The sequence below is a fragment of the Cornus florida genome, unplaced genomic scaffold (assembly GCF_030987335.1).
Source record: "Cornus florida cultivar Cherokee Brave unplaced genomic scaffold, ASM3098733v1 CherokeeBrave_3.0.0_Hap2_Chr11, whole genome shotgun sequence".
NCBI classification, from domain to species: domain Eukaryota; kingdom Viridiplantae; phylum Streptophyta; class Magnoliopsida; order Cornales; family Cornaceae; genus Cornus; species Cornus florida.
The window spans coordinates 133,548,042-133,570,269 of NW_026775581.1; the positions used below are offsets into that span (position 1 = coordinate 133,548,042).

Consider the following 22,228-nt stretch of genomic DNA (forward strand, 5'->3'; position numbering starts at 1 on the left):
GTTTTCCATTTTCCATTTATTTATTATTATTATTTTTTGGTTCTTTGATGGCATTAGTTTGCACTTTTGTTAGGTGGATTGAATTGGGTAACAATAAAAAGGCTTTGCTCAAATTTATGAAATTATGGTGATATCTCCATGACCAACCTTATTTATTTATGTTAATTGAACAAATCAAAATTTGGGAACACTGATAACTTGCCGAAATGGTAAATCTCTATTTCATTCAATTCCTATTCTGTTAGAACATTATTTTACATCCATAATCCTCAGATATGCCATATATCTTGCTGTACATATATTATTATTATTAGGTCAGTCAGTAACTCGAAACCCTAATGTGCAGCCCATCTGGTGCTTCAACTCTTGGAAATTTCATTAGCTTGTCTTCTCCTACTTCTTCCCATCTGCATTACAAAAGAGAATTACATCTATAAAAAAAAAAATATATATATATATATAGTGTAAAATAATGCTGTGTGATTGATCACCAAGAAAAAGTAAGAATTCAAAACTCATTAATTTTCTATTTGCATTTTTCATCTGATCCAAACACAACTGTAATAACTTAACAATTTGAAAAGTTATTGGGTACCTGTATTTAGTTACAAAGTAATGAAGGAATGTAGAAATTTCTGCTATTCCTAGTTCCTTTCCAGGACACTGCCTTGTACCTCCTCCGAATATGAAGAGGTAGTTCTGAGACTCCAAGCTCTTGTCCTGAATTTTACCAATCATGCCTAAAATTAATCACTCGAATTATAAACCAATATAATACTTATTATGATCATTGATCACTAACCATCCATCTCCATGGGTTGAAGGTTAATGGGTCCGGATATAAACACGGATCGTAATTGATCTCTCTTGTATAAACATATATTCTCCAATCTTTGGGGATAACAAATCCTGGAAAAACAGAGGGAAATTTATGTGATTTAACCAACTTACGTGATCAACTACTATTACCAAATTATCCATATTTGAAATAAATAAATAAATAAATAAAACACAGATTATATGGATATGTGATGCTTATGATGGAAATAATAAAGAAATTGAGCTTCCTCTTTTGCTAAAAATTATGTTTTTAATGGGTCATAAACAGAATGTTCTGGCTGGAATGGTAGGTAGGTCATGTGGTTGTTGATAGAGCAGGGTCCACCAGCGGAAGATGATCTTACACACACTTACACACACTAATGTTTTACTTAATTTTATTGAAGAAGTCTCAAAAAAAGAGAGCTACTCTAAATTAATTCCTTGAGCCCCTAAAGATTATTAAAGCAACAACCAAAAGATATGGTATGATATCATGTACCATCTCTTGTTATGAATATTCCTGGACTCACCATTTAGTTCCATGTCGCTAGTTGTTTTCCTCAGAACCCCATTAACAATTGTTGCTAGTCTTGAGGTCTCAAAGATCACCTGCATCATAAACATCACAGTGAATCTAATTTGCTGATCCTTCCATATATGTATATATATAGTTTTGGAAAAAAAAAAAAAAATTTAAATGAAATCTCAAATTTAAAAGTACTTACAGCACGAGTGAAGCGCATTGATTTGAAATCTTCACAGTTAATCGGATCCTCTGGCCTTTTCATCTCTCTAATTGCCAAATGTTCTTTCTAATGAATTTCCAATCAAGTTAGAATAAGAAACATTAAAATGTAAACAACTGAATGATCTGAAGTTCAAGCTAACAAAAAATTCAATAAGAGCATTTGAAAGTAATTCTAACTTACCCTGAGCTCTTCAAGCTCTCTCGGATGATCATGGAGATATTTAACAGCCATCATCGTAGTAGTAGAAACAGTCTCGTACCCAGAGTACAAAATTGTGATTATTTGATCAATTATCTCTTCGTCACTAAGCTTGTATCTATTTTCTTCACTTGTCAGTAGTAAACCAAGCATGTCATGTTGGGTTTCTTGGCAAGCTCTTCTCTCCTCTAGAAGTTGTCTCAACATGCTAATTATGTTCTTCCTTGCCTGTGAACATATCTCAGCTTAATTATATGAAAATGATTCCATTACTAACAATAGTAGTAGCTACATAAAATTGAATCGTATATAGGCAGTACCTGAAACCCGCGCCGGTAATTTGTGCCGGGAAGGTCAATTGGCAGAGAAAGGGTTCCTAATACCAGCTTAAAGAATTCTGGCATGAATTCATGAGTTATTGAGCTTGATTCGATACCCGCAATTTGCTTGATCGAGGAGAGAAATGCCATCTAAAAAAACAGGGTAAAACATATGAGGATTTAAACCTAAGAAAAAAAAAAAGAAGAGTGAACACTATGTTTTCTTTGAGTTCTAGTTTATCAGTACAGACCTCATTGGTTTTCTCTTGGATGTCAATGATTTTGTTATCCCAATTGTTTAGGTGGGACCTCATGAATTCATCAATTTTGGGCAAAAGTTGTTCTCTGATCATGGAGGGGCTTATGAGAGAAAGTAATGCCCCTCTCATGTGCTTGTGAGTGGAGCCATGAACAGCTGCAATGTTGCATTTCCCTAAGATGTCTATCATGGACTGTGGGTAACCAGGAACAAATCCTTTTGCTTCATTCATTAGGATGTATCTGTTTAGCTCTGGATCCATGGAAACAATGGTAGGGCACCCCAATATGTGGGATTTGAAACAACTTCCATACCTGGTACAAATTCATGAAATTAAGAAAGATTCAACAAAAGTGTTCTAATAATGGCTATGATTGATTAGGACATTGGCTTATGCTAATAATAAGTATGTATTATGGGTTTTGATGAAAATGAAATTTGAGCGCAGCCGCGAGGGGTTAGCTCTAGTTGTAAGTTATGTGAGGTGAGAGGTTGAGAGTTCGAGTCCTAATAAGATAAGTGGTGGTACATATATTTTCGCATTGGGTGCGTATTGCATACCTACCCCTCCATTTCTTAAAAAATGGGCTATCCGAGTGCACAAGGCTCCCACTGCAGTTGGTGAAGGGTTTGGTTCAGGGGGTAAGGAAGAAGTCAATTCTGATTGGTAAGGGGTTTTGCTTTCTATGTACAAAGTTAGACCTGAAAATCAGTATAAACCCACCACAACTTGCAAAAAGATACAACAAACATACACAACTCACTACAAATTAGAGTAATAAGAAAATTAATAAAGACCAAAAGCAGTAGAACCAGAAACTATACAGAGAGCAATTGAACAGAAAAAGTTTTATGTCCACTGACAAAAACCCATAACACCACCCACAAACAGCAACTTTATTTCTCACAAAAGATTTATATATTACCTTGCTCTTTGGTTTTTCATGAAATTTGGACCTTGTTTTAGAAACTCTGTAGTCTCCCCAAAAACAGGCCAACCCATGGTACCAGGAGGCAAACCTTTCTTGCTGTACTTCACTTCATTCCATCTCAACAGAGCTGTGCAGACAAAGAGCACCACCAACACCACCATGAAAATAGCCATTGATGCTCCCAAGAAGCTTGAACCCACTTTCGGAGAGAGCTGTAAATGGTATGGGCTTGCTCTACTTGAAGCTAGTCATATATGTATGTGTGTGTGTGTATATATATCTAGAGAGAGAGAGAGAGAGAGAGGGGACTGTGGGCGTACCATATCTGTGGAGAGAGAAAGGCCAAGTACGCCAAAATACAATGTACCCTACAAGGGGAAGGTCCCTAGTCTCCTCCAAACCAAGTAGTAAATGCATAACTAAGAAGATTAAATGGCAACATTTTTGTTACTTTATATTCCCTAGGCATACCCACTTGACCCTGAGATGTCAGGCAAACCGCTTTACTCAAACTTCAAGCACCTTCCTTCCCTACCAGAAAAAAAATTTAAGGAATAAAAAAAGTTAAAATTAATTATCAAAATTTAATATATCCTGATTCATATACAGACTCATCAAGAATTTAATAATTAATTTCTGTTTGCATGTACAATAATAGATTATATTATATACATAACTAGTAACTACATATACAGAGAGTTGCATGAGAAGGGGGGAAGAGATAGTAAATTGGGAAGATGTTGTAAGGTAATTTATTGCTTTGGTTTTTAGATGATTTGGCATTGGGTTTTTTTTTATTTTTTATTTTTTTTTTTATTTTGTAGAATAAATTATAGTAAAAGGTGGAGAAGAAAAGGACCACACTGCTAAGACTTGTAGTATCTAGGGAAGAGGCACATGCACGCCACCCAATTAGAGGTGGAGGACTAAGTAGCTCTCATGTCAATCAACGTAATCAAGCCATGGAATTAAAAGGTAAGAAAAAGAGAAAATAGAAAAAAACAAATACAAATACAAAAAACAAAAAGGCAAAGTCACAGACACACAGTCTTGGCTGCCGCATGAAGAGGAAAGAAGGACAGTGTTATGAAATAAGTCAGATGTAGTAGGGTTAAAGTGATAAAATTTATGGTAAATTACACTATTTGTCAAATTTTACATAAACCAATATTTTGATTTTAATTTTTTGAACTCTAACACATACAGACTCGTTTACTCCTAATTTTTTTAACACCATTTAATATAAAATATCTATAAATTTCAATGACAAAAATACCTACATATAAATCACCCTCTCTCTCTTTCTCTCTCCCTCTTTCTCCATCTATTTTACACATATCCAAAAAACCAGACTCAATGGAATTACAAGGATTAATGGAATTCATTGTTTCACCGGTTTGGCATTCTACAGAGAGGAACTTTGAATTTCCTACTTATTATTTTTTTATTCTTTCGAAAAATTATAAATTCTTAATTTAATCTGAAAATTCAAAGTTCCTCTCTGTACAAGTTCCAAACAAAATCAAACTTTTTCCATTCTGAATTTACTTGTCAAAATTGAAAGCTGGAGAAGCCGATCTAAGAAGGAAATGATATATAAATTTAAATATATCAAGATTATAACCAAGATATTGATTAATAAATTCTTCAAATGATTAATTTACAATAAATTAATAAATTTTTCAAATGATTAATTTACAATAAATTAAGAGGTTAAGTGCAAAAAATCCCTTTGATATATAAGATTTGCACAAAATTAATCCTTATTTTTTATCTGGGTTTGATTATGATTACAGACCCCAAACGAAAAGCTCTGTAACATACAACCAGAGAAAATTCAACGCCGACGACCAGAGAGAGCTTCACAACGGCGACCAGAGAATGAATATTACGACAACGATGCAACAAGAGGCAACAAGGATGAGCATTTATTAGTGGCGTGACTGAATCGGCGAGCAAAGAAGACTGAACCAGCAACTACTCCGGCAAAAACGATATGACAATGACTGTAAGGATGTCACGATTCCGGCGAAGGTACGGTGGTGGTGACGTTAATGATGGCCAGAGAAGATTTCGGCAGAGGCAATGGCAGAATATTCCCGGGACAGCACAACAGGAGGCAGCAGTGATGAGGGTAGCGAACGACAAATACTCCAGCAGAACTCGTCGGCGAGAAATGATCTGCAATTTCGGTGAAAGTGAAGGCACGGCAGCGACGAACAGTGGGTCTGGGGTTTGTATTGACGCTCCGATCAGTTTGTTGCAGAGGGTGATTGTGGTTCCACCAGGCGATGATGGGTGGTGGTAATGGAGGTCGGGAATGTTTGGTTTTAGTTTTAATTATATTCAGGTTTAAGTTATTTTATTATTTTATATAATTTTAATTTGAGGTTTATTTTGTTTTTTTGTTAAATAAATATAATTTTATATAAATTTGGACAATAGAGTCATTTTACATAATCAGTATTTATAATTATTAATTTATTTAATTAAAGCGAAGGTGTTATCGTCATTTTACACCATACAGGAACTTATTTGTATTAAAATAATAATATAAGAATATTTTTTACCACATAAGGACCGATATGTATTATATCAATAGTAGATGAGAATTTTTTGCATTTAACCCTAAATTAAGACTTAAAAATTAAAAATGATCAGGGTTCGTTATTAAAATAATTGAGCTAGAATTTAGATTAATGTCTAATAATAATAATAATAATTTTACTTAATTTTGTGATAAAATGATATTAGTCTAAAAATCTTCATGTTTATCTCTTTTTCAGCTTAATTAGTAATCTTTGGGTGGGGATGGTGATGGAGATGATGGGTTTGGTGGTTTGTAGAGAATGGCTATTATGGTGCATCCGCACACAACAACTTACTTATATGGGTCACATGGTTAGTTTTGCCATGAAAAAATTGTTTTTGTAAGTCAAGCGCAAGTCAAAGGTAGCAAAATCATTTTGTATGTAAAAAGTATCCGGTCACATTTGAAAAGTGCCATTTGAAGTGTGATTAAAATCCTAATCAACTATTTAATAATAAGTTAAAATTAAAATATTTATTTATGTAAAATTTGATCCAACTTGAAGAAGAGATATTAGTATAATTTGCTTTAAAATTTAAGTTGCGTATAACTGGAACAAAAATAAAGGTGCACGTGAAACATAAAAATGCATTTCCAAGTATACACTAAAATAAAGGTGCACGTGAGACTCTGATATTGACTTTGGAAATTCTTCTCTGTTTCCAAGTATACACTAAAATGCATTTCCAGAACTGCCCATGCATTCTTAAAATCTCAATTCAACATTTTTTTTTTTAACCTTATGGCAGAATGAGTTATATGACTTAGCTTTATTTCTAATTAATTCTAATTTATTTAGGCTTATATTTGATGGCATGAAATTAAAATTTTAAAATTAAAAATAATTTAATTTAATTTTTTAAATTATTTTTCTCCTAATTTCATCCATTCCAATTCTATGCCTAAGAATGGGATAAATACTTAACTTTCAGCTAATCACATTATTTGACTTGGGATTGATTGGAGACTTGGACTTGTACATTGATATGAAACTTTGTCGAAGCAAATTCTGTATCACGTAATTTTGTGATTACACCTTGACCTTATTACAATGTTTGGAGATTTTTTTTTTCACTTTTTCATATTGGGCACCGACCAATTGCTTTCAAGCTATTATGCTCCATAATATGCGGCTATCCATGATAATTGATACTATATTTTCATGATTTAATGTATTTCCCAAATGAATTGCTTAGATTGTATGACCAAAATCAAACGTAATGTGCACGTAGAATCAATAATTTGATTGTGATATGATTTCCGAGTTATCCAGTTTAGGAATTTCGATAATTTATACTGCACAGTTTTTGGCCGTTCATGATAATTGATACTATTATTGATATTTATGATTTTGTTTGATTCTATTATTAGAGAATGTCAGTGAATTACATAGATTGATTATACGATTGTATATTTTTTTTTTTCGCGTTTTTGTTAATTTACTCATATTATACAGTAAATATACCATAATATTCATTGCAAGAGAGTTCACTTCTTAAGCTTTAATGTAATATTTTTATTTTATTTTTTACTTATTTTCTTCTTTTTGGGGTAATAAACATAAAATTATTTACCATAAAAAAATAAAAATAAAAATCTCTCTCAAATGCATTGGAAGTTTAAAAGTAGGTAAAAATAAAAAAAATAAAAAAATAGAAGCTATTATGTATCTTGTATAAAATGCAAAATTAATTAATTGTTTTTTTTTTTTGGTTAAAAAAAATTAATTAATTGTTGCACATCTTCATTTTCACAATTCACTGTGTTGGTAGCTGGTACCAAGGCATTATGCATCAATAATATAATAAAGCAGGGAATTGAATGTACGTATGGTTAGGGTGATAACGTACACGAAGTCTACATGATGATCTGTCTAATCAATTGGTGATCACTGATCATACTGTTGATCAGAAATTGAATCAATCAGGGTTTATCTTGTAATTTCCAAATTATCTGTACTACTCTCATTTTGTTTTTTTGACTTTTCTTAAGCACGATGGCTTGTCTTGATCTGTAACAAAAGGTAGATTCGATGGTGATTTGGAAAAAAGTGTAAATCCGTAGGAAGATCTTGGAAAGGGATTGGACAAAAAAGGTACAATCTTCTTGTGCAATTAATAGACAGAGAGAGAGAGCGAGAGAGAAGAAAAAAAAAAAGGATTGTTGTTTAATTATATTTCAATGAAAACTATATATATATATATATATATATATATTAAAGATGGGTTTTGTTTCACATAATGCGAACTAATTGTTTTACAAAAAATAGTTGACAACTGCAAAAGTTGTAATAATACAATGGTGAAAAGTATTGGCATGCAGTAAATAAGAAAGAAAAAAAAAATAGTGTACTAAGGATTTGATTATTATTATTTATTTACTAAACATTTATATTCTATAAAAATAAAAAGTAATTCATGTTACAAATAACAACAAATTCTTAATAGATTCCCGTAACATATAACAATAATGTTCAATCAGTTTTGAACTTATAATAATACAATGATGTTTCTATGTAATTATTGTCTTCCTTCAAATTTTAATTTCTTTACATTGTAAAGAGTCCGAAATTTGAATCCTCTTGAAATTGAAGATACTCTAAGAGGGTTAACGTATAAAATATATTCCTTTTTACATTGACTTTTTAAATTAAAATTTTAGGACAACAAAAAATGAAAAAGAGATAAGAATTTCGGAGGAAGTGACTTCTTGAGTTTAGTGGAATCCTACGTACATCTATACTCTCAATCCATAGGATGATGAGGATCCAAGTGTTGTGACAAAAATTATCCTAATTTCATGGGAAAAAAAAATTCAAATTTATGATGACAACCACGGATTTAGCTTATGACCAGTGGCTCCCACTGTACTTTTTTTTAATAAATTTTTATACCTATTGGTTTTTTCTTTTGTATTAAATAGCTATAAAATTATAAATTTCTCTCACTAAAATTTTTATTAAAAAAAAATGGAGAGTACTTAACTACTTACTGATGAGTATAATGAAGTTACTTACCCTTACGTGATTTAATAACAAAATAATACATTACCTTTAATAATAAAATAATTCACACATTTTTTGGATCAACCATTGAATAAATATATATAGTATTTTTAAGTGTGTATTATTTTATTATTAGATGTAATGTGTTATTTTATTATTGAACCATATAAGGGTGAGTAACTTCACTCTACTCGTCTGAGTAACTTAATCAAAAAAAAAAAAATTACTATCACTCCCTAACATAGGCAGCCCTTCTTACATAATTTTCTTGTCGGAATGATAACTCAAACCAAACAAAGAAACGAACACATGAATAATTTAAATGGAATTTAGAGAGATAGAGAGAGAGGGGCATGCATTTTGCTTTTTATTGTCTTTTATTTGTTAGGTCCTGTGGGGTAGAACAAGATTGAGATGTGTGAACCATAGCACTCGCGTGATTCAAAAAGAGGTGCAAGGAACGGCGGGGAAGAAAAAAATGCACACTATAGACTGGAAAAGCTTACACTGATTGTGTGTGTGTGTGTGTATCTATCTATCTATCTAGAGAGAGAGGAATGTCTTGTGTCTACCCACATGTATTAAATTTGTGATGTACATTGGAAACTCCAGTTTGCACGAGGGCCTCTCTTTTGTACTCTTGTGGCTTTTCTGCTGAATTTGGTACATGTCTTTTTCTCTTTCATGTTTTTTCTTTTGTTTATGATGGTTGACACCACAATCCCACGTACAAAGATATGTAGCTTTTTGGACTATTGAACTAAAGTTTTACCTTCGTGCATGTGGGATTGCCAAGTTTTTCACCCCCACTTTTCAATCATATGATGTGCAACACTCTCCATCGAGGCTGGACCATTTTTCATGTTTCTTCATCTTATCATTCAGTTTTTCCACACTCATGATGTCATATTTTATTGTTTGAAAACGAAACGCATTCGGTTCAGTTGTTGAATCATTAATGACTTGCCATTAATGGTAATTATAAGAGTCTCTTCATCATCCATCTGGTTAGGCATATTATATCTAAGTTTTTTCTAACTTCTCACGTACTTAAGTGTCTCAAAGACTGGTTGTGACTTGTGAGTAAACAAAATGTCCTTCTTGTATCTCATTTCGTGCTCAACAACTTTGGTTGGAAGTTAAGCCTGACTTTGAAGTTTGATGGCCTAACATAATGCCAGGGTCATGTCTCATAAGAATTTTCTTTGGTCTCAAGTGCCGGGGGAGCCGGTTAAGACATCTGCCCCCCTCCGGGCCCTCTTAATTTTTCTTTCTTTTCACTTTTACTTTCCAAATTTCTTTGATTTCTTATTTAAAAAATAATAATTCTTCTTCAATTAAACTCTAATTATTTTTCCCTTCACAGTTCTCTTACCTCTTTTTTTTTTTTTTTTTTTTTTTTTTTTTCACTTCTTAAAAGTCTTCTTGTTCTTTTTATTCCTCTTCTTCTTATTTAAATAAGTGTATGTAATTTCATATATAGCTTTTAAATAAGAATACAAGTAGATGATATTTGTAATTGTATTCGATGAAAATATTATCCTTTAATATTTTGATTTTTATATTTGTCAAATATATATTTTTCTTACATTATTCTTTTTAGCATATTATTTTACAATGACTTTTTTTTCTTTACTTGTATGCCTTCTGATTTGAATAATCTACATTTGTCATGTTAGTCTCGTTTGATGATATGATAAAGTGTCAAGTTTGTTGTTTATGTTTGTTTGACTTTTCAACATGTTATGTGACGTACACCTACCATTATTAAGGATATCAATAGATAAACGGTTGCCACTTATCTCTTGGCTAGATTGAATGAAGATATCAATAGATAAACGGTTGCCACTTATCTCTTGGCTAGATTGATCTTCATTCCCTTCGTATCTGTTTTTTTTCTTTCTCAACATGAAAAAATAAATCCACTAATCAAATTATGAAAAAAAGAAAAGAAAAAAAACAAATTTATGAAATATCAAAAGACCCATATTGCTTCTAATAATTGTTTGCCTTCTATCATCTAATCTCTTTAATTTTTGGACTTCGAAGGTTTTTTTTTTTTATGCTCTTTCTTTTAACTTTTCCAATAATAGAAGAATCCTTAATTTATGTAAATTTGATGCTAACTTTCCAATAGAGCTACGTTCTGTTACGATAGTGGCAAAAAGTCATTTATAAATGAGACGTATGTGTTTTTTTTTTTTTTTTTTTTTTCTTTTTCTTTAAGCTTTTGCTTTACAAAGAACTTATCCTATTGGAAGAGAGAGAGAGAGACGTGGGTGGGCCATTGCTCCATATGATGATTGACTGCACGTGTGGTCCGGTGAATCCACGAGCGCCCGTTTTATTCATTGGACTGATTGATTTTTGTCCGTGTTTTATCACTCACTTGTTCTCTTCGCTGATATTTCTTTACACACGCACTAATTTGTTCTGTTCCGTCCTTTCCATTAATTAATGTTATTAAAATCTTCGATGTGTTTCTCTTTAAATAATTGAATATATATTTTCTACTGTATATAAATATAGTAAGGCATATCTCGGCAAACCGTCACTGTCAATATGCGGGCCTAGTGATACCTTTCTCAGCAGTATTATTACTGACATAGTCAATTTTCTGCAGGTAAAATTTGAAGCTTTTCAGCCCTTCTTGAATATCTTGCAATTGTATTCATTGTTCCGTTTTCCTTAATTGTTTGATAATTTAAAGATAGATTATGTTTTTCTGTTGTATTCAAAAGTAAGTTTTACTATTTTACTAGCAGCCAAGAGCTCTCAAGAATTTTACGACCAATAGGTTTAGTTTTCTAGAAATATTTTTTGAGAGCTTAAAAAATAAAAATTATTTTTAAAAAAATATAATAAAAAAACAGTTATATGAAAACATACAAGTCTTAAATGATTTTTTAAAAAATAATTTTTAAAAACTGTTAACCAAACAAATTTGTGTTAAATTTTTTAATTTTTAGTTCTCAAAACACAAACCAAACAGATTTTCATTAGGATTCAAAAGATAGACTATAGTGAAAGTGTTAATTTTCAAAGTGTATAGTCAAAGCCAATAGCAAATCGAATCACTAATAACCCTCATATACCCACTAGCCGGAATGAATCACTTATAACCTTCCGATGCATTAACGTATATTTATAGTATAATTCACTTTAACACATCTAATGATAGCAATTAATTATGTCATATTATTCAAAAAATAGACCTAAGTATCATAATTTGCTATAGAATTACCATCCCTATTGGTTTAGTGACATGACCTCTCCTTCCCACAAAAACATGTTCTCCTTCGGGGACTGCTCGGTATTTTGTTTCATATTAGCAGGACTAACAATTAGACTCGTTAATGGAGCGGATTCTGATCTGAATTCTATCCTATTAGTCGGATATGGATTGAACAAAAAATCCGATAATCCGGTTACGATCCGAATCCGATGATCCGTTAGCTTAACAAATCGGATATGAATTATGCTGATCCGATCCGATTAAAATTATATATATAAATAATTATTTATCAATAATTTTACATAAATATATATATATATATATATATGTATATATATATATATATATCAATACTCCTATTAAAATTGTATTAGAGGTAACCCAAAAATTCAAAATAATAATAATAATGTTATATATAAATATTGTGGTGTTCTCATCCATATGCTAATAAATTTCGTAGTACACATACTAATAAAATCATACTCTTTATAATTATATATATTAGTAAATATTATTTTAATCTGATTTTGAATTCGATCCGATCCAAGTCCGAACTAAATAGAATATAGATTGGGACATTCAATCTGAGGACCCGTTAATAATCCGAATCCGATAATCCGTTTACTTAACAAATCGGATATGAATTTGATCGATCTGATTCGAATCCGATCCATTGACAGGGCTACTAACAATAGGTTCTATCATTCAATACCCGTATCAAAATTAATGTCAATACCAGATTGAAAATCATTATTGATGTTGCAAATTCTGGTTAAACTAAAAAAAAAATGTAAAATAAAGAATGACATATTTTAAGTTAGAGATTATGAAGAGAAGAAGGTAGAGGGTGCCCCAAAGTGTGGTTCCAACCATCAAATTGAAAAAGAATCTTAGCTTTTAGTTGGCTCCACTGCCCCAACAACTACAAGAAGCTCAAGCACCCCACCCCCCATGTGTTGAAGGTCCCCATTGATGTCTAATTGCTCGTCTTTGCTGTTGGTGTCATCGATCCCTCCCTTCTTTCTTTTGCATTTTCTCATTCTCTTCTTAATTTCTCTTCCCCTTTATATACGCTAAATTAAGCCTATGTCTATGTCAAAAAGGGGTACCAACGCCCACGTGATCCGGTGCCTGCTTGGCCACAATGGTACTCAATTCATCCTCATATCAATACCCCAACATGAAACACAATCCCCCATTTCATTTTGCCATGTTACTCCCACGTGGCCGCCAACATTAATGGACAAAAAAATCACTCTCATACTCGCTCTAACCTTGTATTCCAATTGCCTAATGATTAATGGATGATTTTTTTTAATTTTTTTTAAAAATGTTAGATACAAGCTGAGTGCAGGGCATTTCTGATTTGAAGTCACATACCATACCTCTTTCCTGCTATAATTTACAAAATGGAATGAATGGTCATTCATGGGTAAGGGAACTCGAATAAAAATGAATGAAATAATGAACTTATCCATACTTGGATATATGGATATGTGGACTGAAGGAACACACTGTTCAATTATTGTTCAGGACAAAGCCCAGACTCATGCCCTACTAACCAGGGCTGTTCTGTCGGATGATCATCGTCATCCATTCATCACTACACTCACTACCATTACATGATGACAATGAAGTAGCAATAAGGCTTAAAATTAAGGGTCTCTCTCTCCCTTTTTCTTTCCATATATATTCAGTTTTGTTTAATGCTGCCACTTTTAAGCATTCCTCAATTTGTAGCTCATTGTTAACACAAAGCAACATGAAAAAAACATTACAATAATACACCAACAAAAAGCAGCATGTTAGCATTATCATTTCATTAATGTTTTTTGCCCTACAACCCGGAATCACTATGCTCAAATGCCTGTATAAAAGTGTGGAGAAATTAAGCATTAAGCACATCTGGCAATTAAAAAAGACAAAAGAACATTCTCCCTTGACTTTACACACATTCTAATTAATGAACACTTAAAACATCTAATTAAAGTTGCTTCAGATGATTTCCAATTATAACAAGAAAAAAAAAGTTTCCAATTGTAACAAGAAAATAGCACAAAGTAGTGATGACTGATGATAATTAAGAGAAATAAATTATTTTGGAGTGGACATGAGACATAAACAAAGAAAGATGTCGGACATATATTAGATGGCTTATACATATATATAATAAATCCATTTAGACCCCAGACAGCCCACATCTTTCCTAGCCCATTAACAGTGACATTGAGCAAAATGTACTCAAGTCCTCGATTAGTATCTAGAGGAATTTGAATATATATATATATATCTCCAAAATCAATTTGAATTTTTGTTTCAATCCAATTCCAAATTAAAAATTAACCTACATGGAGTATTTGGTTTTTTGTTTTTGTTTTTGTAATTTTTTAACTTGAATCCTACTTGTATTGATACAGATATATAACCATTTTGATAACAGAGGGGACAACCATTTTTTTTTTTCCAGCCATTTTGTACCTCAATTCCGTACCTTATATATCTAAACCTATTAGTTCCGTACTTGATTCTCAAGGCCAGGCCTTTACTATAAGGCCTTGAAAACGATTTATTGATGTCCAACAACCAAGTTGTTATTCTTACACTAAAAAAAGGCTAGGTAAGGACTCGCTTTCCTATCCTATGATCCCTTTGTACTATAAACATGTGATTACTAGTAGTCCGTGGTCTATTATGTGCTTCGAGTCCATAAATTAAAGATTTAACCAATTGGTTCATATGATTATGATTTTCCCAGTAAGATTTCAATAATTGAGTGATTTGGGTAGTGATATATTAATCACTTGCAAAGCCCAAATCAAGAGGAATAACATAGTAATGACCTTTTTCAAGTCTTATTTGGTGGATACATTTCATGCAATGCAAGATATTAGATTCAATTGAATTCCAGTTAAATACAATATCACATTATCTCTTTGTGCATTTAGATCGGGATTTCTATCCAAACAATGTTTTAACTTGTAATTTCATGAAGCTGTGTTGGTAACAAATGAAGGTGCATATATTTTCTCTTGGCGCCATCAAGCTAAAGGAGTGCAGGCTCTTGATGTTGATCCTGGCTGCAACACACAAATATATGTTAGAAGATGTGCATGAACCAAAAACTGCCCCATCTGATATGCTTGACAATTATTTTTACCCTATTACACAACGGACTTGATGTGACAATTAACGATTGTTATTCATATCTAAAAAAGTGCTTCTATTCTTTTGAAAAGCTGACAAGAGTCCTTATTGGATTCTATTTATTGTAGCAATACTCTTCATTTATCCTCATCATCCACTTTAAAGGTACGCGGGATTGGGTTGCTGGCATAGTCAAAAGATGGGTGACCTCAACCCAACTTGCAGCCTTAATTACAAGAAACAAGGAAAACAAAGCTCGTGAAGTAGCCAAGGGGGCCAAACAGACCAATGAATGTCGTCTTGTCTGGCGCTAACAGCCCGTTGACTCAATTGGTGGGCAATTTGTTTTTGTAAGATTTTTTACACTTTTTTTTTTTGCTAGGAAAAGTATTCACACACACATTTCACAAATTGAATATATTAACAGATTAGAACCTCTTACATCTCTTTTAAGAGAGGAGAGATTGTACAATTGGATTAATCACCTTGTCAGCTGACAAGAGTACAAGTCATTATCCTCTAGAAACAACAAAAAGAAGATCCTATCCATCACAGCAGACTCAAGCCAAATTATTGACAATAAAGAAGGAATTATAAATGAAATAGTGGGGCAATTCCAAAGACTCCTAGGTACATCTCCTCCATTAACCCACTCTATTTCTGAATTGTAGGTTTTCATCACTCTTCAAGTTCCATCACATCTACAGTCCTCCTTAGATGAGATACAAAACTGCATTTTCATGCTCAGTAGGGACAAAGCACCAGGTCCAGATGGCTACAATGCTGCCTTCTTCCAAAAATGCTGGGGAATTGTTGGTAGCATAGTCACCAAAGCCATCATTGAATTCTTCACAAATAGGAAGCTACTCTCAGAAGCAAACAACACATACATCTCACTTGTCCCTAAATGTCAAAATCCATCTTCCATCCATGATTATAGACCAATATCTTGCTGTAATACTGTCTATAAATGCATTGCAAAGTTGCTTGCAACCAAACTGCAATCCACCCTTCCCCACATCATTGACAACTCTCAATCAACCTTCATTCAAGGGAGGAAGATCATAAACCCTATCCTCTTGGCTCATGAATTACTTAGGGGCTATCACAAGGATAATGGACTTGCAAAGTGTGCCATCAAGGTTGATCGAAGGAAAACATTTGACATTTGACTCATTCATTTTATCTCTCTCATTCATTCTTGCATCTCCTCCCCCTCATTTACTATTACAATTAATGGTGAGTTCAAGGGCTACTTCAAGGGTAAGAGAAAGTTAGGACAGGGAGACCCCATCTCCCCATTCCTCTTTATCATTGTAATGAATGCACTGTCCTCCATCATCAACAATTTTGTGAGCAGGGTGAGAGATTTTAGGTACCACTGGAGATGTAAGGACTTAAAGATCACCCACTTATCATATGCAGGTGACCTCCTCCTCTTTTGCCATGGGGATATTACCTCAATTTCAGTGATTAAATCAGCTATGGACTACTTCAATACAATGTCTGGTTTAGACATCAACACTTCCAAAAGCACAATTTTCAGCACTCAATTATATCTTTATTGGGAATTGAAGTAGGCTCTCTACCATTCAAGTACCTTGGGGTACCATTGATCTCCACTAATCTCAAGTCTTCTCATTGCAGCCTATTAATTGAAAAGATTGCCAAAAGAATATCACATTGATCCTCTAATTCACTCTCTTATACAGACAGGCTTCAATTAATCAAGGCTGTTCTAGTCTCTACACAGATTTACTGGTCTAGCATATTTATCCTCCCTAAAGCAGTGATCAATGAGCTAAATAAGATTTTTAGATCTTTTCTCTGGTTTGGAACTGAAATGAGATCTACAAGGGCTAAAGTATGTTGGGAGAAAGTTTGCAAGCTAAAAGAAGCTGGAGGGCTAGGGATTCCTAATTTGGAATTGTCAAATAAGGCAGGGATCATGAGATTCATTTGGGAACTACAAATTGATAACAATGACAGGCTATGGATTAAATGGTGTAAAAACCATTTAATCAAGTCAAAGAACCTGTGGGAGCTCAATATTCCACAATCTTGCTCTTGGAGTTGGAGGAAAATTCTACAGCTTAGACATCCAGCAAGACTTCTCTTAAGGCACTCCATTGGTAATGGCACAGACACATCATTTTGACTGGATAATTGGGCTCCAGGAGGGCCAATATGCACTAAATTCCCATCATCAATTCTCACACAGGCTAGCATCAATCAAGCTACTACAGTTGATAATTTTATTGTTGATTCCTCTTGGTCTTTCCCACCACTTATCACATGCTCTATTCCTGAGTTACTGCAATTGCAGCCTCCAGTAACATCAAGAAGGGACAAGAAGAGATGGACTGCATCTCCTACATGAATTTTTAGTCTGGGCCACACAGCTACTTTCCTTGCAAGTCACTTCGCTAAGGTAAATTGGCACAACTTAGTGTGGTGCTCACCAATTATCCCTAGAATGAAGCTAAATCTTTGGTTAGCAGTGCAATCTAGACTGCCAACACTGGATAGCAAATAAATGGAAAATCATCTCAATGTCTGCCCTTTATGCCAAACACACCCTGAATCACACGATCACATCTTCTTCAAATGTTGTTTTACCTCTCCATTGTGGCTATTTATCAAGTACAAATGCCAATTTTACACAGCAATCACAAATTGGGAGCAACTCATTCAATGTATCAGTGAAAGATGGAAAGCAAAATCAGTTCCTAACTTGTTTAGGAAGGTATGTTTCTCTGCATTGGTTTACCATACTTGGGAGGAAAGGAATGAAATGATCTTCAACAACAAGAGATCTTCTCAAAGGACAGTGCTAGCTCGAGTATGCTCTACCATCACTGCAATCCTTAAGCTTGGTTTCCTTCAAGATTGTTCCACTTCTAGAAGAATACTCTCTGAATGGAACATCTCCCCTTCTTGTTGTCGACCTCTACCTCGTCCACCAAATTAAAGTTTTGCCGGCAAAGACGCCGGCTTACATGCCCTAAAGTGCACCGGATTGTAAGGCAAACAACCTCCATTAATGGAATTACAGTCCGTTAATTCAAGTTATTAGCTTTTGTTATGTATTGGGTCAATTAAATGGGCCTGGTCATTTGGTTTTGCCCAAAATTGGGTTGTTCCCCTAAAAGGGTTGTTTGGCTAATTGGCCCATACTGTAATTATCATTTTCATTTCAATGAATTTGCTCTAAATAAAAATAAATAAATAAATAAATAAAAGTACTTAAGGCCACTCTTCATAGGTGAGAACCATTAATAAACCATGCAAAATTTTCTAAATTAGGGAGAGATATATAACTTAATCTACAGCAAAACGTACCACACATGCATGTATGTCATCGCATCCACATAACAGCTCCCCGTTTAGAGTATCCAAAGCTTGAAATGCTCCTCCTCCCTCACTTCTCTGCATCAATAATTACACAAAACAAAAGAAACACGTGCATGATTCAAGCCACTATAAAATATGGGTCAATTAATCAAACCCAAATTGTTCAACAAGTCTAAACCCAAATAAAAATGGATCATTGAATAAATTTAGGAAAAATTTTGAATCCAAAAAGACCGAAATAAAAATAATAATAATAATTATGATAATACCTTGTAATAATCAACAGTGACAAAATTAGCCCATCTATTGCCAGCCGCACCGTGACAAGTTTGAAGCATGTTAATGAGGTCCACAGAGTTCTGTTGACAAGCAGCTAGCTTGATTGGGATTGACCGAAAATAATTCACCAATACCAAAGATTTACTCTTGTCATCAAGCCCGGATGACTCTGCTCTGTTTGGGCAACTTCCAGCTTTCATTCCTCCATCACCATCTACAATATACATATATATATATATATGAAATGTACATTAATTCATATAGTAAAAATGAACATATACACACACACAATTAATGGTATAACATGGGATGTTTTGTGTGTGTGTGTGTGTGTGTATATATAGCTTCTTACACTGATTCTCAACCATGTAGTTCCACTGATAAGCAATTCCTTCACTCTGTTCCTTAGACTTGATTGAAGTGAAAACAATTAGCCTTTGATTTTTAGCAACCATGTCACTAACGAATGGCCAGTCTTGACCATTTTGTGGCATGTTCGTCACCGGAAACCAGTACTTCATCAACCCAGCATCAGTGAACACTTTGGTCAATCCATTTGGAGCCTGAACATAGTCTTCTAGGATTATTGTCACAATTTCAGTTGGGTTCGCAGACAAGAACGCCTCAATTTCCTTCAAAGTGTCTATAGCCGGTTCCTACTATACACATACATGTAATTAAATATTAGCCGGTTCCTCTTTACTGATGAGCAGATAAGTATTGCAAAAATAAAATTTGAAATTTGAGTTTATGTAATCGAAAAAGTGCTTACAAATGCAGTATAATCGTGACATTGTCCCCCAAAAGAATGACACAACCATACAGCCCCTTGAAAATCGTATGTATCCAGCATTAAGGCTCGAACACCATTCTGCATTTGATATAGATTGAGAAAAGAAAAAGAAAGAAAGAAAAAAAAAAAAAAAGTGAATAATTGAAAATGAAATAGAGAAATGGAGAAATGGAGAAATGGAGATGGTTTGGAGAATGATGGTACATTTAGCTGCTGAGTGATATTATCTTCTTGATTGGTTATTGTGAGTCTAGGAACTCCAGTGTGAGATGGCTCTCCATCGATGGCGTAGGCATTGTGGGTTGTCAAAAATGCGTACTTGTTGAATGGGAGAGAATTGTTCTGTTTCCCAAAAATATATATATATATAATAACAGCAATTAAATTTGTGTTATATGTAATGATTGACAAATCAGAATTCTATTATGACTCGAGAGAAAAAAGAAAATTGCTATCATTGCTTTGGGATATCACATTCCTCTTTGTAGAGCAAAAGTAGGAGAATATGCCATCAAGTGACAAGCCCAAATTTAGATAAACAATTTTCTTTGAATGGTTCCAAAAACCTCTTATTTTTATCCTTGTAATATATACTAATATGGGCATTTCTTATTGGTTAACATTTTTAAAAAAGGTTGAAATTAAGAAAAAAAATGTAAATGATAGACAAAAAGATTATTATTGTAGGCTCTTTTATCGTCAAAAGGGACACTATAGACTAAAATCCTACTAAAATTCATTTGCTATCATAAACTGAAATCTTTCTAGACAAATCTCAATTTAACCATTCAAATTCAAGTATACAGATTAATAAGTGATTAAATTAAACATAATAGAAGACTCAGAATCAAGGAACATACCCAACAAAAATGGTGCTAGATAGATATAATAAAAAATTTAAGTAACAGTTTTCCCCAAAAATAAATAAATAAATAAAATCTTTAGAACCATGATATAACTGCCTAAACGTCACTATTTGTTATTGGGTATATCCGATAAGTAACCAATGAGCGACCTTACAAAAAAAGTGCCGATTGTTATACTTAATATAAGGTGATGACGTTTAGAGAGAGTGAGAGAGAGAATTACCAGAAGCTTGAATTGGTCAGTAGTGGTTGATCTGACACATCTAGAGCCTGAAAATCCTTGAGGACAAGAGAAACAATAGAGTCCAGCTTCACAATCTGCGTCTGATGTGCATTCATCAAGGAGCTACATTTAAAAACCAATTAACATCATAAATTTCATTTTTATATGTCACTTTACGCAATAATGTTGTAGATATATATCTAATAAAAGGCCAAAAAATAAGGGAAAGAAAAAAAACGCATACCCTGCACTCTCCATTAGAGCAAGCTTTGGCAACACTAAACAACACTGTAATTATGATGAAGATAGAAAATTTTCCAATAGTACCCATATACGTAGAGAATATGGGATATAGAAATCAGTAAGAGGTTGAAGAAATTGTAAGAGATGTGTAAATAGGATGATAGAAAGAAATAAATGATATTCTTCTTTGGAGAAATAACCTAAGCAGTAAGAATGAATATGGTGGTTTTTCTAAGTTTTGGCTGAGAAAACTAAGAATTAAAAAAAGGAAAGTTTAATCAGAAAGAAGCCAAGAATCAACATGGGTTCCGTAAGTTTTGGCTGAGAAAGCAAAGAGTTAATAGAAAATTTGGATGAGAAACAGACAGAACGGGAAAATACTAGGAAGCAACAAAATGGGAAGGGAATTGAAGGAAACGGCAAACCATTTATGACAACTTTGACAAGTACTTTTTTTCAAAAAAACCAAAACAAAAAAAGTTTAGGGAAGAGAAATGGATGTGAACGTGTATCAACACTAGTTGACGTTTTGAATTACCAACCACTCAATTAATTGCACCATTTGTTTTTTTTATTTTGTGGTTTTATTTTTTTGCCCAAATGAAAACGGTAAAATTTAATTGATCATCTAATAATTTCACTGAAGATTTCACCGAGGATAAGACGCTCTCTTGGCAGTTGATGATATTTTTGGTTAAAGTGTGATAAGAATTTGGGGTGTGTAGGGGTGAGAGTGACCTTTTTTTGTTTCTTTTACTCTAAATTATTGATTTGTGAAGTTGTTGTGTCTGTGACTCATGAGTGTTGACTATTGAGTTGTTTGTTCATCTACTTCTATAGCCCATTTAATTTGTATGGGCTTTAAATGGGCTGGACTGGTATGGGACATTGATCTATGCACTCAAAAATATCCCTCAAGGAAAATTTTGATGTATGTCAAGAGTTAATTGTGAAAAGGATTTAAAGAAAATCACTAAAATTTAGCTTACCAGATTTTGATAATTTTGACTTGATTATGTTTTCTTTGTTTGTCATCTTTTAAACGTCCTACTCATCTCTTGATTGATTTTTTATTTATTTATTTTATGAATGGAGCATATTAATCGGATATTCAAATATTCCATTTAGACCGTCATTACACATACAGTAACGCTGCTATTAAGGCCAAAAAACAATAAATTTTCATGTATCAATTAGCAGGCGAATATTGATTACAT

The 22,228-nt window shown here is 33.2% G+C and overlaps 2 protein-coding genes across 3 annotated transcripts; both read right to left on the reverse strand.

Moving 5' to 3' along the window:
• Positions 1-133: 133 nt before the first annotated feature.
• On the reverse strand, positions 134-3,633 carry LOC132284682 (cytochrome P450 85A1-like). The gene is made up of 9 exons (XM_059786806.1): positions 3,275-3,633; positions 2,341-2,662; positions 2,090-2,239; positions 1,752-1,997; positions 1,548-1,634; positions 1,353-1,431; positions 803-909; positions 596-720; positions 134-407 (listed from the first exon to the last, which is right to left on the reverse strand). Exons 1-9 carry the CDS (start codon positions 3,451-3,453, stop codon positions 320-322), a joined length of 1,383 nt encoding a protein of 460 aa, XP_059642789.1. The 5' UTR covers positions 3,454-3,633; the 3' UTR covers positions 134-319.
• Positions 3,634-14,441: 10,808 nt separating this feature from the next.
• LOC132284895 (PI-PLC X domain-containing protein At5g67130) lies at positions 14,442-21,461 on the reverse strand. Of its 2 annotated transcripts, XM_059787037.1 has the most exons (8): positions 21,013-21,460; positions 20,769-20,891; positions 19,884-20,021; positions 19,659-19,757; positions 19,239-19,542; positions 18,877-19,100; positions 18,596-18,682; positions 14,453-15,186 (listed from the first exon to the last, which is right to left on the reverse strand). In XM_059787037.1, the coding sequence occupies exons 1-8, from the start codon at positions 21,097-21,099 to the stop codon at positions 15,148-15,150; spliced, it is 1,101 nt and encodes a 366-aa protein (XP_059643020.1). In that variant the 5' UTR covers positions 21,100-21,460; the 3' UTR covers positions 14,453-15,147. The 2 variants fall into 2 exon arrangements, with proteins under 2 accessions (XP_059643021.1, XP_059643020.1); XM_059787038.1 differs by lacking the exon at positions 19,884-20,021 and having other exon boundaries at positions 14,442-15,186; positions 21,013-21,461.
• Between the last annotated feature and the right edge of the window lie 767 nt (positions 21,462-22,228).

Coding starts and splice junctions, on each gene's coding strand:
- LOC132284682 (XM_059786806.1), bottom strand. CDS start 3,453: ATGGCTATTTTCATGGTGGTGTTGGTGGTGCTCTTTGTCTGCACAGCT. Junction 910..1,352: donor TAGCGACATGGAACTAAATG/GTGAGTCCAGGA, acceptor CTGTTTTTCCAG/GATTTGTTATCCCCAAAGAT. Junction 408..595: donor TACTTTGTAACTAAATACAG/GTACCCAATAAC, acceptor TTTGTAATGCAG/ATGGGAAGAAGTAGGAGAAG.
- LOC132284895 (XM_059787037.1), bottom strand. CDS start 21,099: ATGGGTACTATTGGAAAATTTTCTATCTTCATCATAATTACAGTGTTG. Junction 20,022..20,768: donor CTGACCAATTCAAGCTTCTG/GTAATTCTCTCT, acceptor TTTGGGAAACAG/AACAATTCTCTCCCATTCAA. Junction 19,758..19,883: donor ATATCACTCAGCAGCTAAAT/GTACCATCATTC, acceptor TATCAAATGCAG/AATGGTGTTCGAGCCTTAAT.